Raw genomic sequence first — 19,030 nt, 5'->3', positions numbered from 1 at the left:
GGTTGTCAACCGCCGATAAAAGCCAATAGAAGTAGCAGAAGAAGAAGCAGAAGAAGAAGAAGAAGAAGCAGGAAGTGCGAGCAGCAGCCGCCAGAGCAGATTAGCCTGATTAGCCTGCAGGCTAACGCAGTGATATGAGGTGTCGGAGCTGAACAGTAAGTGTTTCCTTCCTGTCGTGTGTCTGCAGACTCTCTCAGTCTGTCTGTAGGTTCAGGAACGAGCCGCTAACTGACGCTGTTAGCATGTAGCCTAGCTGACTTCCTGTCCGGCTGTGAGTTGAACGCCGTTAGCAGTTGGCTCTGGGTTTTAGCTCAGTGTTAATGTGAGTTCAGTTAACCATAGGCAGGTTGTTCCGGTGGGGATGTTACAGTGGAGCTGCTGGTTACCGTCTAGACTGACCGCTGCTCAGCTAACAGTCAGCCCGGGCAGGTGAGTCGCAGGTACACCTGACCGTCTGTCCGGCTGCAAGACAGCAGAAACCTCCCGAACATCTGTCATCAGACCGAACAGGTGACAGTACACAGCTGTGCAGAACCAGCACCAACACACGAACACATCAGAACTAAACCTGGAGAAGATTCAGTAGTTCTGTGATAAAGAGTCCAAACTGTGACAGAAACGTTTCGTCAGGATTCTTCAACAGTAATCAGAGTAAATCAAGTATCTGAGCTGCTGTGTGACGTCAGTTGATGACCTCTGACCTGAAGTCTGATTCAGAGCTCCGACAGTTAATGTTCTGAATATTTTGGTAATCAATGGATGATCGATCAGACTTCATACAGGAGATGATTTAGACAAAAAAATATTAACCAATGAAAATCAGTCCCACTGCGGCTCATCCATTGATAAACTATTAATTACATCAGATAATTTGATTAAAACTGTCATAATGTCAATAACATTCAGTCACAGTGAAACCAGAAAAACCAAAAGCTAAAATTAAGAGTCAGGACGTCGTGTGGAATCATCTGATCACTCAGTGGAGCGGGAATACAATGGATTGATTTAAATGTGTGACAACCAGAGAAGATCAAGTTTCTGAGATGGCTTGAAGCTGTTTATTATTGATTTATGAATCCATTATCGGTAGTATTGATCTGTTCCAGCTGTCAGAGGAACTCAAGTCAAACAGTGATCACTTGAATTAACGTTTAAAGAAAGTTAAGTCTCCTCTGCTGTTAGCTCGTTCTGGTTTCTTTCCTCTGTGACAGTAAACTGAATATTTAACGAGACGTTTGAGGGTGAAACACTGATCGACAGACCAATCAACTAATCAATTATTGATTCCCGCTGCAGCTCTGGTTGCATCACTTCTCAATAATGTGTGTTGAAGAACAAACTTATCACAATCATGTCAGAAACAGAAAAGTTATACTGAAAATATTTATGAAGTGATGAAAACTTAAACTTGATCCTGCATCTGATGATCAGTATAGTTATTGATGAATCTTTCAGTGATCAGCTGGTCCAGAGTCACATGTTGAAATGTCTCATTCAGTTACTGAAGCACAGACAGTTTCTTCTTCACAGATGATCAATGATCACATGATCAGACCTGCTGATGAGGTTAACCTACCGACAGGATCCTGTTGGATCCATCCACAGAAACATTCAACAAACTTTATTTAAACAGCTCAGAGACACAGACGAATATGACGACTGATCAGCTGCAGGTTCTGTTCACCTCCCTGATCTGTTCTAACACTCAGATAAACACGCCATGACTCAGGTGACGGATATTTACACGACCAACGACATCACTTCCTGTTTGTTACAGCTGAGTAGTTATATTCCTTGATCACCAATAATCACTTAATCTGTAGTGTGTGTGTGTGTGTGTGAGATTATAGTTAACGCAGGCTCACATTAAAAGCATTTCTCCATCATCAGATTTGTTTTTCACACACACTGACCTCACTCACCTGATTACCCTCAATACGTCCTCCATCAGTTTCGAACATTGACATTAAACTGTTAAAACTGCTCAATCACCAATAAGTTCTGATCAGTTCTGACCGTCTCACATGTTGTAACAGAAGCAGCGTGATGTTGTTTATTTCTCACGTCTTCATCAGATCAATAATCTGAATCTTTAATTGTGCGGAAACATTTCATCTTCTAATATTTTACAGATGGGTAAGGGTTAAACTTTCAAAGCTGGAGTGGTCCACCGTGAACAGCTGATTATTAAACTGCGGTCTGTCAGTTCAGATCTGACTCTTCAGGTCAGACTAGTTATTGATCAGTAGTTATTGATCAGTTCAGTTCAGATCTGACTCTTCAGTGCTGTTTCAGTGTTTTGGCCCTCAGTGTAGCTCTCCTGACCTTAGTCGGAATACCCTGGATACTACATTTCCCATAATGCCCCTGTGATGACAGCCTCCCAGCCAGGTTAACATCCACGTCTTTAAAAGCTGCTCAACGCCTGGTTTGATGTCTGGGCATCTTAACTGTTTTCTTACCTGTGTGCATCAGGTGTATTCTGGGATGAGTATTTCCTGCTATATCACATGTCCTATGTGATGTCGGATGACATCATCAGGTCTGATGTTTATGAGTAAAGTGACAGGGTATTGATGTTAAGCCCCGCCCCCTGTGTGCAGGTGTGTGACCCGTGTTGACCTCAGTGGGCATTGCTGTGGGCGATGGCTCTGATTGAAGGTGTTGGAGACGAGGTGACGCTGCTGTTCGGCTCCCTGCTGCTGCTCCTGGTGCTCCTGCTGGCCTGGATCTCCACCCGCACCGCTGAGCCCCCTGAGCACCTGTTCTCCTCCACCACAGGCCCTGCCCCTTCACAGAGGAGCAGCCCCACCCATCAGGACACACCTCCCTCCAACACCACCTCTTCATTCCCCTCAAGCTCTGTGAGTGACAGCTCTCTGACAGAGGCTCCGTCCACCAACGGCTCCACCCGGGAGGAGAAGGAGGGGGTGGGCGAGAGGCGGGAGGGAGGGGAAGGAGATGGTGTTCGAAGCAGAGGAGGAGGAGCAGGAGCTGGAGGAGGAGGAGGAGGAAGAGGAGAGGGAGAAGGTGAAGGTGAAGGAGAGCCTTCATCCTCTCAGAGGAACATGGTGCTTCGACTGAAGTTCCTCAACGACACTGAGAGGACGGCTCAGGTCCAACCACAGGACACCATCGGATACATCAAACGGTACTGCACACAGACACACACTGATACACACAGAACTACACTGTTGTCTCTCTCAGGATGTGAACAGTGGCTCTGGTTCTGACGTCTGACCTCTCCTCTCTTTCAGGACATACTTTGCCGGTCAGGAGCAGCAGGTCCGTTTGATCTATCAGGGTCAGCTGCTGCAGGACGATGCTCAGACCTTGGCCTCTCTGAACCTGGTCCATAATTGCGTTCTACACTGTCACATCTCGCAGCATGCCAGTCGGGGGGTGGCGGGGGGCCCGCGGCCCGCCGACCAGGTGCAGGTAGCTCTGAACGTTGGCAGCCTGATGGTCCCCCTGCTGGTCCTCATGCTGTCTGTGCTGTGGTACTGTCAGATCCAGTACCGGCAGTTCTTTACCGCTCCGGCCACCGCCTCGCTGGTCGGAGTCACCATCTTCCTCAGCCTGGTGGCATTCGGAGTCTATCGGCGCTAGCTGCTCTCTGATTGGCTGCTGCTTCTGTCTGTGACCTTTTGACCTCTGAGCCAGCGGGACTCAAACCTCCGGGACAAAATGGACGCTGATAGATTTAATGTTTCTTTTTCTGTTGCCATGGAGACAACGAGTGTTAACAAGGAATTTTTGACCTTTTTTTTAAATTTTTTTTTTAGCTCTTGTTTCTCTGTAAGTTTCATCATTGTGCCTCTTTTACTTTCTGGTTCCTTCGGTCTGTTCTGGTCCTGGTCAGACCAGCACCAGATTGTAGACCTGACTTGTCTGTCTGTCTGTCCGTCTGAACAGGAAGTGTAAATTACAGCTTTTGAAGAGAAAGAAATTCTATTAAATCATTTATTTATCTTGTTGTGGTTCTTTGTGTCTCTGTGAACTCTGAGTCCTGGTCTAGACTCTGGAGGTCCGTCTAAATTCACCATCCATAAGGTAAATTGTTTTGTATTTTTATAGTATTTTTTTCCAGTCTACTGATTGCTCAAAGCTCTTTACAATACTTGCCACATTCACGGTGGCCATGCATGGCACCAGCTGCTCATCAGGAGCAGTTTGGGCTTCAGGATCTTCCTCATGGACACGTCGACATGCTGCTGGGGGGGAGCTGGGATTCGCACCAGCGAACTTTCGATTACTAGACATGCCGCTCTAACTCTGGAGCTACAGCCACCCCACCTTAATGGACCTCCTGACAGACTTCAGCCTCCAGGCAGAAATGACCCAGAATCCCTTGAAGCACACAGTATCCATTGAGGTGTCTGTAAGGACACTCCCACACAGTTTAACAGTTAGTGAGAAGTGAGGAAGCCTCTTGGATGAGAGATGACACGTCTTCAATAAACTGAAACAAGTCCAGTTGTCTACAGTACAGAACCTAGAGGTACCAGGACCTGGATGACTGAGAACCTTCATCAATCTGAAATACTCAAGAACAAGTAATTTTACATCACTAGAGTAGATTTACTCAGTTACATTCCATCCCTGCTAGGAAAAGTCACTCAAACACTGATGTACGAGTTTCAGGCACTATTTCCATTTCATGTCAGTTTGGCACAATATTGTTCCTCTACTGAGTATTTAAACTTTTCTCAGGCAAACATTGTACTTATACTGTAGTACTGAGTTACTCTTTCAATGCACGACTCTACTTCTTTCACTCACATTCAGGATCTGAATACTCCTGGTTTAATCTTTAACGTTGCGAGGTTTATTATAAACTTAAATGATTTTGAAATTAAAATGATCTGTAAAGTAACAAGTAACTCAACTTTTCAAGTAACTGCATTGGAGTAAAAAGTACAATATTTCCCACTGAGATGTAACAGAGTAGAAGTGAACTTACTTACATAAGTTAACATACAGTAAAACTGAATCACCTCAAACTGGCTCTGAAGCACAGTTAGATTATTATATGTATCCCTGCAGTGCTTTTACTCTTAACATTTTAAATACTCGTCTCTGATTATACTGACACTTTTCGTTCAATCGTTTAAGGTCTGTTTCTCGTCTGCTCTGATTGAAAGTAGGCGGGGTTCTCTAGAAAAAAGTGACGTCACACAGTTCTCTGTGCACCAATCAGGACTGACCTGAAGGTGAGTCAGACGTCAGGTGTTCAGTCTCCCTACTTACCTAACCCTCACTGATTAAACTTCTGTGAATTCAACACTTTCTGTCAGAGAGTTGATGTTAAACAGACTGTGATTCATTCATTAACTTTTAATCTTTAGTTTGAACAATCTTTTCTTTTATAACAAATCTCATTTTCAGACATCTTGTAATCCTCTTCATCAACACTGAAACAAACAGAAACAGACAGATGAATGTTGTGAACTACATGATGCTCCTTAATGCACCGTCACACTGTAGGAGAAGTAACATGAGGAAACTCAAACTAACACAAGTGGACTGTAAGTGTCTGATTCCACAGAAGGACCTGCTGACACTGCACTGATGCTGTGAGTCATTGAACTGCACAGATGAGTGCTGGAACAAACAGGTGGAGCAGGTGTGAGCAGGTGTATGCACAGGTAAGTAAATCACACATCTAAACTGTTATCTATCAGCTAAATTAATAATAGAACATTGAACACAAAATGATTTAAAAGTAGACAGTAAATATTAAAAAAGAATATGATGTGACTTCCTGTCTCTGAGCAGGTGTGGGCGGAGTCATAGTGAGACACCGGCTGTGTCTCAATTCAGGGTCTGCATTTTCTTCTTCGGGTCCACAAAGAATCTTGGGATATGTGAGGCCGCGAAGGATTGTAGCGGTGCATCCTCCAAAAAGAGGGAAAAGAAGGAGCATCTGGAGGAGCCTTCGGACTGGACAGCCTTCGCGCAGTGCTGTGATGTTACTGGCCTTCAAATGCTCCTCTGAAGGATGCAGACCTGAACTGAGACACAGCAACAGACTGCAGCGATTCAGTCCTGTCAGACAGCACTCAGGGCAGGAAGCCTCAATACACCACAGGAGGAGGTGACATCATAAACCAAACCTGTCAGAGTGATGTCATTACCTGTAGCTGTGCTGACAGGTGTTCAGGAAGCTGGACTCCTGCAGCCTCCAGCAGGAGGATGGTTTCTGTTAAAGGAAGACTGGAGGAGGGCGCTTTATCATCATCATCATCATCATCATCAACGTCATCATCATCAGCACGACGACTCACCTGCTCCAGACTGAACACATACGTACACAGGTGAATTTACCTGTCACTGACTGAGTCCAGCAGGTCTGAGGTGAGTTTACCTGTCACTGACTGAGTCCAGCAGGTCTGAGGTGAGTTTACCTGTCACTGACTGAGTCCAGCAGGAACTCTGTGTACATGTGGCTCCAGTCATGGATAATTAACAGCAGGGAGTCTCTGAAGGGTCGAAGGTCGACCTGCAGCCAGCTGTGCAGAACAATGACATCATCCAGGTGAGTCACCTCTCTGCTCAGTCTGTGGAATGACTCGATCTGAGGCGACACAACACACCAGGTGAAATCAGAGTGACCAGAGTCCTCACCCACACAGGTAACAAATAATAAAACAATACAGATGGAGAGTAGAACACCTGGACAGGTGCATCTCACCTCTCTCTGGAAGTCCTTCAGGGTGGGCGGGGCCTCCTCGGCCTCCAGCTTGTCAGCTCCCAGCTGTCTGCTATAGGTCAGAAACTCCTGCATCATCTCCTTCCTGTCATTCAGCCATAGGTACGAGTACCTGTCCAGCCCCGCCCTCAGATGCTCCGCCTCCTCTTTCACCTGTACCACGTGACGCATCACTTCCTGTTCCAATGCAATGAGATCTGGGCTCTGCTGCAGAGACTCCTGACAGTTGCAGGTTTAATTTAGTTTACTTCCCAGAAATCAAGGCTGCATGTGTACTGTAAGAGTGATGTCACAGTCACCTGGAGGTTGTCATAGCGACTCATAGAGATCCGGGCTGGCAGACTTGCTGCTCTGTAAATGTCAGTGATGATGGTCTTCAGGAGGTCACCGCCCACTGACGGCTCAAACACACTTCCTGTTTCCTGCAGCTGCAGACGGACCGCCACCAACGGACCTCTGCAGGTCTATACACACACACACACACACACACACACAGTCATGTTCAGAGATTAGCAGTGCGGTAGGTGTTTCTGTGTGTGTACCCGTAGGTCCAGGTGTGTGAACCTGTTGGATCATGTGTGTGTACCTGTGGGTTCATGCTGTCTGACAGGAAGCGCAGAGATCTGAGCAGCAGCTGGAAGAGTCCGTGCTGAAGTCGGTCATCGATGTGGTCCAGATACCGGATCCAGGACTCAGAGGATTCCTCAACTCCGTACAGCCTTCTGTTCACCTGAGGACACAGCAGCAGTCACCTCAGCACATGCACTGCACACCTCTCTTTTCTACTCCACCCCCTGCTCCTCAGGTGTGATCTGTGGTTACCTGTGTTAACAGGAGCAGTTGCTGTCCCTCCTCTCTGATTTGTCTGTAGCTCTGCTCTGAAGCGCCGCCCCCCAGCAGTGATTCACCTGAGTGCTGCAGCAGGTGAAGCTCCGCCCAGCCCTGTAGGTGCAGTAAGCAAAGTTCCTGCCTCACTGCTTACACTGTCACAGATAAACACACTGACCAGAGGTCGCTCACCTGGATGATGCCTATCATGTCATTCATGTTGGCTCTGGCCTTGCATACTGTAGAGTGGAACATCAACACTCTTTCTCTCTGCTGCTCCACCAGGTGCTGCACACCTGAACACACACACACACACACACACACACACACACACCAATTTGTGTCTGCTGTGTATCTGTACAGCCACTTTCTGTGGCGTGTCATGTTGCGTGTCATGTGGCGTGTCACCTTCACAGCTCCAGGTGTTTGTCTGCAGCATGGACAGAGTCTGGTTCAGGTCGTGCTGCTGGTCCTGGATCAGAGGAAGCTCCACCTGCAGGACATCCATCACCACCTGAAAGAGGACCACACCTTTGAAATGATCTCCACCTTCATCTTCACCACCATCTCATCTCAGAGCTCTCAAATCTCTGTGAGTGTGTATGTACCTGGTTGTAGCAGGACACCATGTGACTCAGGCTCAGGTAGCTATGTGTGACGTCATCTCTACAGGTGAGGAGTCGAGCAGTGTGGGGGTGGAGCTCCACATCTCCCTCCCTGCTCACACACCTGAGCTCCCTGAGCACCCCCTTAAGCTGGACATACACACATACACAAGTGCACGCACACACACACACAAACACATTTTGAATGAGGTAATGATCCTGTAAGCGAGACTTTGTATGTAAAATTAAAAATAAATAAATAAAATTGAATAAAAGTTAAAGCTGAGTCTTAAAGTTCTCTGAATGCTGATTATGTTAAACTAATTTAAAAACTGAATAACGTGTGGGGACAGTGACATCAGCTGGTTTGTGCTTAGAGTTAAACCGCAGCTCAGCGTCACTCACAGCCAATAAGCTCCTGTTCTGCCAGGTAACAGCAGCAGAGTCAGGTGAGTGGAGGCGGCAGCTACATCCTTCTTCTGACTGACCTTGTGGCTGCAGTTAACTTCCAGCATGCCTTGCTGGCTGTGTTGTATCAGAGGCTGCTCCAGGATGAATCCACAGTCTGAGTCCAGCTGACGACTCCAGTCCAACCTCACATGGTCCCTGAAGTCCTGCAGGAGGTCAACAACATTCTGGAACCTCTGCAGCACCAGCTGGGACTCACCTGAGTCCACACACCTGAACACAACACACAAGCTGACTTTGAATACATCATAAAGTGTAATTTTACAGGTGTTGGACAGTAATCTGAGGTGTTACAGGTGTTGGACAGTAATCTGAGTTGTTACAAGTGTTGGATGGTCCTGTAGCTGTTCAGAGCGTCCTCAGCTCTCAGTCGGAGCTGTTGAGTCCAGCAGAGTCTGGCTGCAGCAGAAGGACTGAACCTGCTGAATGTTTCTGATTTCTCTCTCTGACTGAAGAACAGCAGCTCTGTCTGATCCAGCTCCACCAGTACCATCTCCACCAGGCGGATCAGGTGAGGATGCAGCTGATCCTGGATCAGAGGACGGTCCAGGATGAGCCTGAACATCTGCACCAGCTGAAACAGAGACCAGGTCAGAAAGGAACTCGCCTCCCTGCAGCTGCTGTCATTTGGAGGAGTTATAGACTCGTACCTTTGCTGCAGATGAAGACACGCAGCAGTCCTCAAAGGCTCTGCTGAGGACAGACACCAGCCGTCTGTCCAGGTCTGACACCTGGACCAGAAACTGATCCAGGTGAAGCTGAAAGCTCTAGGAAGATGAGGAAGAGTCACTCACAGCTCAGAGTCAAACAGGAGGATCCTCACACACACAAGCTGCAGTCACCTGGTCGTCAGGGTCAGTGGGGTCGCAGTTAGATTGGGACAGATCCGTCACATGACACAGGAAGTCCTGATACACGCCCTGAACCACGTCAGTCCACATCCTGCTGCTGACACCGGACAGGACTGTCTGATCCAGCTGACGGAGCTGCAGACTGTCACACAGCACCTCCTGCAGGAGGACAGAGGAATTACAAACACAAACCAGGACTGAAACCAGCAACCAAGTGTTTACTGTCACAGCCCTGCTTCCTTCATCCAATCAGGACAGAGAACTCCTGTTAGAGAGCAGGGTCCTCCTGTTCTGGTTCCAGATGATGTAACTACTAACCAGTGTGTGTGTGTGTATGTGTGGTGTGTATGTATGTGTGGTGTGTGTGTGAGCATGCCTGTGTACCTGGATGCTGTGCAGACGTGTCAGGAATTTGTCCAGGTGAGAGAAGGCCAGGTGTGAAGGAAAGTCCCAGCTCTGTGTGAGACATTGTCAACAGTTATCTGCTTCTGCTTGTCTGATTGATCAGAAAAAAATCTTGCACTAATGTACTGATGTTACCATGGTAACCACATGATTGACATGATCGTGTTCACGGTCTAAGAGACGATTAGATGAGCTCCTCCTGAACAATTCACGGGTTAGGGTTACTGAAGTCATGTTAGAAACTCTCCCGTCCACCTGGATCCAGACTGAGATCCTCCATGTCAGGAAAACACACCTGAGCTCATTTTAACTGAACCAAAGAAGCCTCAGTAGCACAGTACCCATGAGCCACAGCAGAATCTGTGTCAGACACTCGCCGGCCGTTCGTTTTGTGTCAGAATAATCACAAAAACATTTTAACAACTGGGAAAATTCACGTGAACGTTCCCTGAAGTCAGAACAACAACTCAGACAGGACTTCTGGTGATGCAGGCAGGCGGGTAGTCACGTTTTGCTGGAGCTCCGGCACACCCGTTTATTTCTCCCGTTTATTTCTCGATATTAACTACTAATTTTTCACAACCTAAGTCCATACGGAGTATCGACTCCGTGTAATGTCTCTGGAGCACTTTTGGGGCAATTCGACCAGCAAAATGCCCTCGAAACAGGCTAAGAAGTCCGTCGCGGAGAAGTCGCTGCCCTGCCAAGATGGCAACAGTTAACATCACCAGTCTGATTGATGACAAGCTGGACCGTATGCTGCACAGTATCAATAATAACATATCGCAGCATCTTAACGAGATTGGTGTCCGGTTTGACGAAGCCGAGAGGAGGATATCAGCGGTGGAAGATGCTGCGGTTGAAACAGAGAAGCAGGTTGCTAGCTTAACGAAGTCAGTTGTGGAGCTAACAGAGCGTCTTCAGGACCAGGAAAATCGTGGCCGGCAAAAGAATCTGAGGATCCTGGGACTCGGTGAGAAAGTGGAGGGGAGCAACGCAGTGAAGTTTATGGAGCAGTGGATCCCCCGGATCCTGGATATCGAGGCCAAAGCAGATCGGATAAAACTGGAGCGGGCTCACCGTATACCCAGGTCTGCCACATCGAAGCTGCCCCACACCATGATCGTCAGGTTCCACAACTTTTCCGACCGCCAGAGTTATGGAGGCTGCACGTCGTAAAAAGGAGGTTTTCTTCGAGGGAGTCAAAATATATTTATTTCAAGACTTTGCTGCGGAGACGCTGAAATGGAGACGGGAATTTGTGACTGTTAAAAGGGAGCTGCAGAACATCCCCGGGGCTCGCTACGCCATGCTGTACCCGGCTTTACTCAGGGTCACGGTGAACGACTCCACGAAAACATTCCACACTCCGGGTGAAGTGTCTGCATATACTGACTCTCTAAAACTGTCATAGATGGTTGTGGTGAGTGCTATCATTGTCTGATTTAACCCCTCTAAGTGGGACAGTCTGCCTGTTGTTCTAACAAGGTATATATTCACCTAAGTTTCCTAGGAGAGATGGACACTTACGTCAGTACACTTAACTTTTGCAGGAAGGAGCTTGATGTTCTATCTCACTAGGCAATATTATCTAAAGTTGTTATGTTACTATGATAACTCATACTCATTCTTTTCATTACGGTTTTCTTTTTCTCAAAACAAAACAAAACAATCGCACCTAGGCGATCTCTCTGTGGGTTTTAGTTTCTTTTTCGGCTTTCTATCGTTTTTTTCTCTTCCAGGACCCAGTAAAGGTAGTTGTATATAGTTGTTACAGGAGTGTTGTCATGGTTTCATATTGTTTTAAATCTGTATTGAACGTTAAAGAGCATTATCTACAGAACAGTCCTTACCCCAGTTGGGATTGTGGCTAAAATGATGAACAGGAGAGACAGTATCCATATAATCTACAGCAATAGATATGTTGATAGCTACACCTTATGGGGGCTGATATAAAATTTTGCTCTTGGAATGTGCGAGGAGTTCACCACCCAGTTAAAAGGAAGAAAATTCCATCATCTCTTAAAAAGGAAGGAGTTAAGATTGCTTTTTTACAGGAAACTCACCTTAAAGATACAGAGCATGTCAAACTGAAGCATGAATGGGTGGCTCAGGTTTTCTTTTCATCCTTTGCCTCCAATAGTCAAGGGGTATGTATTTTAATTCATAAATCACGCTACGTTATTGTTAAAGGTATATTATTCGGCAAGAGCATCACTGTAATGAATATATACTATCCCCCTAACCACCCAACAGTGCTAATAACAAAGGCTGTCGCTGAGTTTGCGGAGTTGGAATGTGAACGGGCAATAATAGGGGGGGGGACTTTAACTGCCTCTTGGACCCTCTAACGGATAAATCGTCTTCAGAGACACAGCCCCTCACCAAAAGAGCCAGGGCAACTCTGGAGCTATGCGAGGAGATGGGATACTTAGATGTTTGGAGGACCACGCACCCAGGGGAGAAGGATTTTACCTTTCACTCAAGTGTCCATAAAAGTAGCTCAAGAATAGATTGCTTATTTATTCCTAAACCTAATCTGAGTCCGGTAACCTCCTGCTCTATTGGAAATATCACAATTTCAGACCATAGTCCTATATTCCTTCAGCTTCTACTCGAAGGAAGTACTCCTGCCACTAAGATGTGGAAATTTGACTCAATGTTACTTGGTGACCCAAACTTTATCTCTTATTTTACCTCTGAACTGAAAATATTTTATGAAATTAACAACACACCTGATGTCTCTCCCTCTACCCTTTGGGAGACCAGCAAAGCGTACTCTAGGGGCTTAATAATATCCTGTGTGAAAACTAAAAGACATAAAGTGCTCCAGCGTCAGAGGGAGTTGGAGACTAAATTGTCAGAGGCTGAAGGAACATATGCTAAAAATCCCTCAGACATCAATATTGAAGCAATGTTGACTGTAAAAGCTTCTATAAATACCTCACTCACACACAAAGCTGAACAGAGTATCAGACTGGCAAGACAGAGGCAATATGAATTTGGAAATAAACCTAATAAATATCTGGCTAGGTTGGTTAATAAGAAATCTGACTCACGTTGTATCTTCGCTATTAAAGATGGTGGAGGTAAAAGAAGAATCGATTTAGATAATATTAACAAAGTATTTGGGGCATATTACAATCAATTATATGAGAGCAACCAGCCTGTGCCAGATCAGAAGTTCTCTGATTTATTCTTGTCTGATTTGGTCCAACCAGAGTTCACAGATCTACAGAGAGAAACACTTAATGGACCGATGACAGAGCAGGAGGTTAAGGCTGCTCTACACTCTCTTCAAGCAGGTAAAGCACCAGGCCCGGACGGATTTGGCTGTGAATTTTATAAAGAATTTAACTCATTACTTATACAACCCTTGCTCAATATGTTTCATGACTAGTTGAAAAATAGATCTCTTCCCAGGTCACTAACAGAGGCCAATATTAGCCCTATACTGAAGAAAGGAAAGGCTGACGATGAATGTGCGTCTTATAGGCCTATAAGCTTGCTAAACACAGATCTTAAGTTGTTGTCCAAGACTCTCGCTCTGCGTCTGGAAACAATCTTGCCTCTTATTATTAATAATGACCAAACTGGATTTATTACTGGCAGAAATTCATGTAGTAATATGAGGAGGCTTCTCAATGTTATCCAGCTGTCCCAGTCTATAAAACTTGACTGTATAGTCGTTAATCTGGACGCAGAGAAGGCCTTTGATCGGGTCGAATGGCCATATCTCTTTTCTACCTTGGAGACACTAGGCCTAGGTGAAACATTTCTTAGCTGGGGGAAACTATTATATGACAACCCACTGTCAGCTGTACTAACCAATGGCAAGATATCGCCTTATTTCCAGCTGCATCGGGGTACTAGACAGGGGTGCCCTCTGTCCCCATTACTATTCGCAATTGCTGTTGAGCCTTTAGCAGAAGCTATCACGCGAGCGCCCTCTACCTCTGGTATCTCAGCTGGTGAAAAAACTCACAAAATATCTCTGTATGCTGACGATGTTCTCCTGTTTCTCACCAAGCCAGAAGTTTCAATACCAGCAGTGCTTGACCTGATTGGCTGCTTCAGTCAATTCTCAGGTTACGAAATTAATTTTTCGAAATCAGAGGCACTTCCTCTGGGAGGTCTTCGCCACACAGATATATTTCCCTCTCTGTACTGCCCATTCAGATGGACACCACAGGGTTTTACAATTGTGTAAAATGTACAATCTTCCACAAAATGAATTTTTAGGTTTTTTAAACAGTCAAAAAGAAGCAGGGATCTCTTACCAACATTCCCCACCGGAAAAGATAATCACTGCAGGCAAGAAGAAAGGTATTCTGGGTCTTGGATATCAGGCACTTCTTAAATATGACAGGGGTAAACCTGCTTTTATGAGCAGAGATTGGATTAATGATCTGAATATGGATGTTGACGAGGCCGTATGGGGACAGATATGGGAATCAGCAAACAACATCTCAGTCTATAATAGGGCAAGAGAAACCCAATTTAGACTCCTCCATAGTTTACAGATCACTCCCCAGTTTAGACACAAACTAGATAACAGTAAATCAGAATTGTGCACTAAGTGCAATGTCGAGGTAGGGAGTTTTATTCATTGTGTCTGGACTTGTAGATACATTGACAAATACTGGAAAGATGTAGAAAATCGACTACAGTTAATTTTTGACATTAAACCTAAAAAAAGATCCGGTGAGTCTACTGTTTGGACTGGCAGACAACTTAAAAGTGCACATGCCAAAAGACTCTTTTCTATTCTCACTTTTTGTGCAAGGAAGAACATATTGCTGAAATGGATAGACTGTAAACCACCCACAATAGCTGGATGGCATAAGGTTATTTTTGACATGTTGCCCATGGAATACTTAACATACAGGTCCAGATGTATGACTGAGTTATTCTATCGAATCTGGTCCCCGTTCCTGGCTTATATTGGTTCAAGACTAGCTACCATTGTGTTGAAGGGTATGGTAGACCGTAAGTGAGAAAATACAACATGGATCAACATATAGTGGGCTACCTGAATTACTTTACACTCGATGTTAATGATGCTGCTGTGGTGGAATGTTAAAACTGCATGCTGTCTCTGGGGTGATTCCCCCTATTCTTATTTGAGTATATCATATATGACTCTTCTGTTTATGAATGATATGGCTCCATCCCCTGATGTTCTTGTTGTTATGGTTGTTTATGTCTAAGACAGCACTGTTTGTTTGTCTCTGTGGCTGTCTATGTTGGTTTGTGTATATGTATATTCGGCTACTTATTATGACATGTTGTGTATGTGAAGGAGCTGAAACTTTTTTTATATCTGTCACACATGGCATAAGCTTATATTCATGTCTTTCCACTCTGTTGTCCTATACAACTCAGACAGACCAAAGTAAACACTGGAACTAAAAAACTTCATGTGCTGCAAGATGGTTTGGGTCGGAACCGTTAAACGCACATTCAGACATGACAAACCGGAGTCTCAAGAACCATGTCTCAACTCAGGAAGCAGGAGCATGTGTCATATGGTCTGCAGCTGTACCTGGTTCTGGTTCTGACTTTCCAGCTGAGTCCTGCACTGACTGTAGGCCTCTTTGAAGGTCTGCAGCGTCCGGATCACCAGTCTGACATCATCCAGGACTGGAGCAGGGTCTGACACCAGACCATGCATCACTTCCTCCACACGCAGGAACTCCCTGCTCTGCGGAATATAAAGGAGATTTTGATGATCTCAGACACACACACACACACACACACACACACACACACACACACACACACACACACACACACATTGTCAGTACCATCTGGATGAAGAGGTTGCAGATCTCCTGCAGCAGAACCACCATCCTGCAGGGTTCACAGTAGAACTTAGACCGGATCCATACTTGACGTACCGCCTCCATCACAGCAGCCACGTTGGCCCCCAGCTGCCAATCAAACATAAGAGATGATGTCACAGTGATGATGTCACACTGAATACCAGTACAGGATCAGGTCTGTGGAGCCAGATGAGGTCTACAGCTGCTTCGAGTTGAATGTTGTTTCAGATAAAAACACTGAGATCTTCTTCCTCTACCGGCGACCTGCTCATAAACGTGACATCAGATCAGACAGCAGCTGTTCAGGTACCTGCTGGTACTCCACCTGCTCCACCTGCTCCAGCTTCTCCTGCAGACCAGTCAGATTCAGAGTCACATCTTCAGCCTCCTTCAGACCTGAGAGGAGGACATCACAGTCAGTTGTGTGTCAGCAGTCTTTAGTAAATATGTCACAGACGGATGATGTCTACCTTCCTGGACATCTCTGTGAATGTCTCTCAGAGTGGACCAGTAGACGCTCTCCGCCTTCTGAACGATGGACGCCACCCGCTGAGCTCTGCTACTCATCAGCTGAACATACACCAGCAAGAAATAAACAGAGATCTGAGAGAGCTATGCATATATCACTTATATATTTTTATTTTACATACTTTTAAGTGAAGGCCAGTTGGGTCAACAACTCTGACACTCAGAGCTGACACATGTCCTTAACGACTCTGTAAGGACACTCCCACAATATATGCGGACACTCCCATACACTGTACGGATGCTTCCACACTGTGTAAGGACACTCCCACACCGTGTAAGTACACTCCCATACACTATACAGACACTCCCACACTGTGTAAGGATACGCCCACATTGTGTAAAGACACTCTCATACACTGTATATACACTCCCACATTGTGTAAGGACACTCCCACACGGTGTAAGGACACTCCCATACTGTGCAAGGACACTCCCATACACTGTACGGACATTCCCACCATATGTAAGAAGCCTCTTGGATGAGAGGTGACACGTCTTCAACAAACTGAAACACATCCAGTTAACTACAGTGCAGAACTTATAGGTCCCATGACCTTAAAAGCAACAAAGACCATCCAGAGACACAGCAATCCTCTCAATCAGGCTGCTGTCAGTGTGACATCATCACCTGCCATCAGTGTGACATCATCACCTGCTGCTGGATGAAGTGCAAGTTGTTCAGCCTGTTCCTCCAGAAGTTAAACTCCTCTGAGGGAAGCGGCTTCAGACCGTCCAGAACCGGCTGAGACGAGTGCTGCTGCAGGAACTCGGACACAAGCTCCGCCCACTCTATGATCATCGAATCACAGCTGTGGAGGAGCTTCATGTCTGACAGCCTCCTGTTAGAAGTGGGAGAGATTACGACATGCTTTACTTAGACGGTGCCTCAACTGGTTGCCAACAGAGATGATGATGTTGACATTTGTGTCTTACTGAGTGTCGTCATGGAGAGCGTCGTCATGGAGAGCACCAGGATGAGGTAGAAAGGTCTGTCCCTCTATGTGAGCCTTCATCACCAGCGCTTCGTTCTTCTGTCTCCCCATGAACCTCAAAGCCTCCTCAGCCACACCTGCTGCCCAGGTACTGCTGGTTTCTGGGTTGCTAAGCAACGGGCAGGTCACCTGGGGGGAAGGACAAGACTTTACATCTGCCTCAACTTACATCAAATATCTTTAGCTCACTTAGCATTAGCTGACACAGCTTTAATTTTAGCATGCGCTTTAGCTATCCTAAAACAGCCATAACATTCCTAGCTTTAGGCAGTTATCCTTGACATTGCACCCTTAGCTCAAATTGCAGTGATGTGAATGTCATTCTTAACTTTAACCATATTTTAAATAAATGTGGTTTGGCTAGCACAGTTAGTGTACTGTAGCTGTCCTTACTGTTATCGCTAACCTTAGCTTTAGCCTTAGCTTACCTACTCTTCAGATCATTGATTGAAAAAACTATTAGCCTGATTTTAGCTTCAGATTACTGAGTTCTCCTAGCTTTAATATTAGCAATGTGGTATGCCTTAATGTTAGCTTATTTTACCTGACTCAGCCTTGAACATACCTAGCCATGTACAGCTAGCCTTACCCTTAATCTTTATATTATCCTTAGCTCATTTACATTGATGTGTCCATCATCCTTAACCTTATTTTACCTACATTTGTCTTGGCTAGCACACCAACAGACTTCATGTTCTGTTTCCATGACTTCAAATTTAGCTCAAGATTTCAACTGTTGGCCTTAGTTAGCTTCAGTTGATGTTAGCCTTAGCTTCCCTTGCCATAACTTCACACTTAGCATTAGCTTGAATTAGCCCGAGCTAACTGTTAGCTGTAGCTGGTACCTTCTCAGAGACAGCGATGATGAAGCTCAAGGCGTCCTCTCCCTGAACTTCTTGGATTATTAAACTCTCTCTGGTGTTTTCTTTGGTTAGAACTCCAGGTCCAGATTTAGAGACACAGATGACTTTAGTTTGGACATTTTTTGGAAAGTGGAGGCTGAAGGAGAGTCCAGAGTCCGGGTGCTGAAATATGAACAGGGTCCAGTAGTCCTGAGTGTTGAAGAAACTGTTCAACATCACCTGACTCTCCTCCTCTGACACCAGGTCCCGCCATATTCCAGGGTCCAGTCTGAAACTGTTGACAGTGAAACTCTTAAGCGGATCCAACCGCCTGTCTTCCCCGTCCATCTCTGTCTCTCTGTCTGTCTGTCTGTCTGTCTGTCTGTCTGTCTGTGTCCTCTCCAGCGATCACAGCAGAATGTCCGTCTGTCCTCGCAGGCCTGACGGTTGACGGTCAGTTGGTGCTGCATTCACAGTCCTTCTCTACAGTTGGAAAATTCAGCACATGATGAAGACGAACGTTATTATTTACCGTAAATATATGATGTTCATAAAAATATATGATGTTCATATATTTACAACGTATTCATATTATAGTACCTCGTGTTAAGCTACTCCTTTGTCTTAATATGTTCCCAGATTCATGAGATTCATCATGATATCACACTGTTTGTGTTAACATGTGTTTATAGTTTGTGCTTATGCTTATATTTATACTGTATGTGCTTTATACATATAGATATCTTTATTATCTTTCCATTTCAATTCTATGATGATATGATAATTCTTCTTTCAGTCTGACAAGCTAACAGCTAATCTTGTCTGCTGTTTGTGTGTGTGTGTGTGTGTGTGTGTGTGTGTGTTAGAGGTAAGAACTTTAGCCCGAGCCCGAGCCCGACCCGGCCCGAAATTCGGGTCGGGTCGGGCTCGGGCTTCTCTCTCGCTGACTTTTTTTTAAATAAATATATGTTTAT

General features: G+C 45.5%; 2 protein-coding genes across 5 annotated transcripts; one reads left to right on the top strand and one right to left on the bottom strand.

Moving 5' to 3' along the window:
* tmub1 (transmembrane and ubiquitin-like domain containing 1) lies at positions 1-3,975 on the top strand. Its single transcript, XM_037083122.1, has 3 exons — positions 1-155; positions 2,604-3,151; positions 3,258-3,975. Exons 2-3 carry the CDS (start codon positions 2,646-2,648, stop codon positions 3,607-3,609), a joined length of 858 nt encoding a protein of 285 aa, XP_036939017.1. The 5' UTR covers positions 1-155; positions 2,604-2,645; the 3' UTR covers positions 3,610-3,975.
* Positions 3,976-5,317: 1,342 nt separating this feature from the next.
* LOC119010731 (dynein heavy chain 17, axonemal-like) lies at positions 5,318-18,509 on the bottom strand. 4 transcript variants are annotated; one of them, XM_037083119.1, is made up of 22 exons: positions 18,060-18,509; positions 17,156-17,343; positions 16,875-17,061; positions 16,165-16,264; positions 16,005-16,090; positions 15,677-15,802; positions 15,415-15,573; positions 9,849-9,920; positions 9,456-9,623; positions 9,264-9,380; positions 8,937-9,187; positions 8,634-8,826; positions 8,149-8,295; positions 7,949-8,054; positions 7,733-7,836; positions 7,535-7,654; positions 7,299-7,442; positions 7,012-7,176; positions 6,695-6,931; positions 6,408-6,577; positions 6,138-6,297; positions 5,318-5,414 (listed from the first exon to the last, which is right to left on the bottom strand). In XM_037083119.1, exons 1-22 carry the CDS (start codon positions 18,402-18,404, stop codon positions 5,409-5,411), a joined length of 3,351 nt encoding a protein of 1,116 aa, XP_036939014.1. In that variant the 5' UTR covers positions 18,405-18,509; the 3' UTR covers positions 5,318-5,408. The 4 variants fall into 4 exon arrangements, with proteins under 4 accessions (XP_036939014.1, XP_036939011.1, XP_036939012.1 ...); XM_037083116.1 differs by lacking the exon at positions 5,318-5,414 and adding an exon at positions 5,442-6,032; XM_037083117.1 differs by lacking the exon at positions 5,318-5,414 and adding an exon at positions 5,442-6,014.
* Positions 18,510-19,030: the final 521 nt, after the last annotated feature.

The sequence above is a fragment of the Acanthopagrus latus genome, chromosome 21 (genome assembly GCF_904848185.1).
Source record: "Acanthopagrus latus isolate v.2019 chromosome 21, fAcaLat1.1, whole genome shotgun sequence".
Lineage (NCBI taxonomy): Eukaryota > Metazoa > Chordata > Actinopteri > Spariformes > Sparidae > Acanthopagrus > Acanthopagrus latus.
Note: the sequence above shows the minus strand (reverse complement) of the source record. Positions and strands in the feature narration are given on the sequence as shown.

Bases quoted from the DNA above. Each gene is read 5' to 3' on its own strand.
- tmub1 (XM_037083122.1), top strand. From the start codon at position 2,646: ATGGCTCTGATTGAAGGTGTTGGAGACGAGGTGACGCTGCTGTTCGGC. The intron at 3,152-3,257 runs GTACTGCACACA...CCTCTCTTTCAG, and splicing joins ACCATCGGATACATCAAACG to GACATACTTTGCCGGTCAGG.
- LOC119010731 (XM_037083116.1), bottom strand. From the start codon at position 18,404: ATGGACGGGGAAGACAGGCGGTTGGATCCGCTTAAGAGTTTCACTGTC. The intron at 9,624-9,848 runs GTACACAGGCAT...GTCCTCCTGCAG, and splicing joins CACGTCTGCACAGCATCCAG to GAGGTGCTGTGTGACAGTCT. The intron at 7,443-7,534 runs GTAACCACAGAT...CTGTGTCCTCAG, and splicing joins AACTGCTCCTGTTAACACAG to GTGAACAGAAGGCTGTACGG.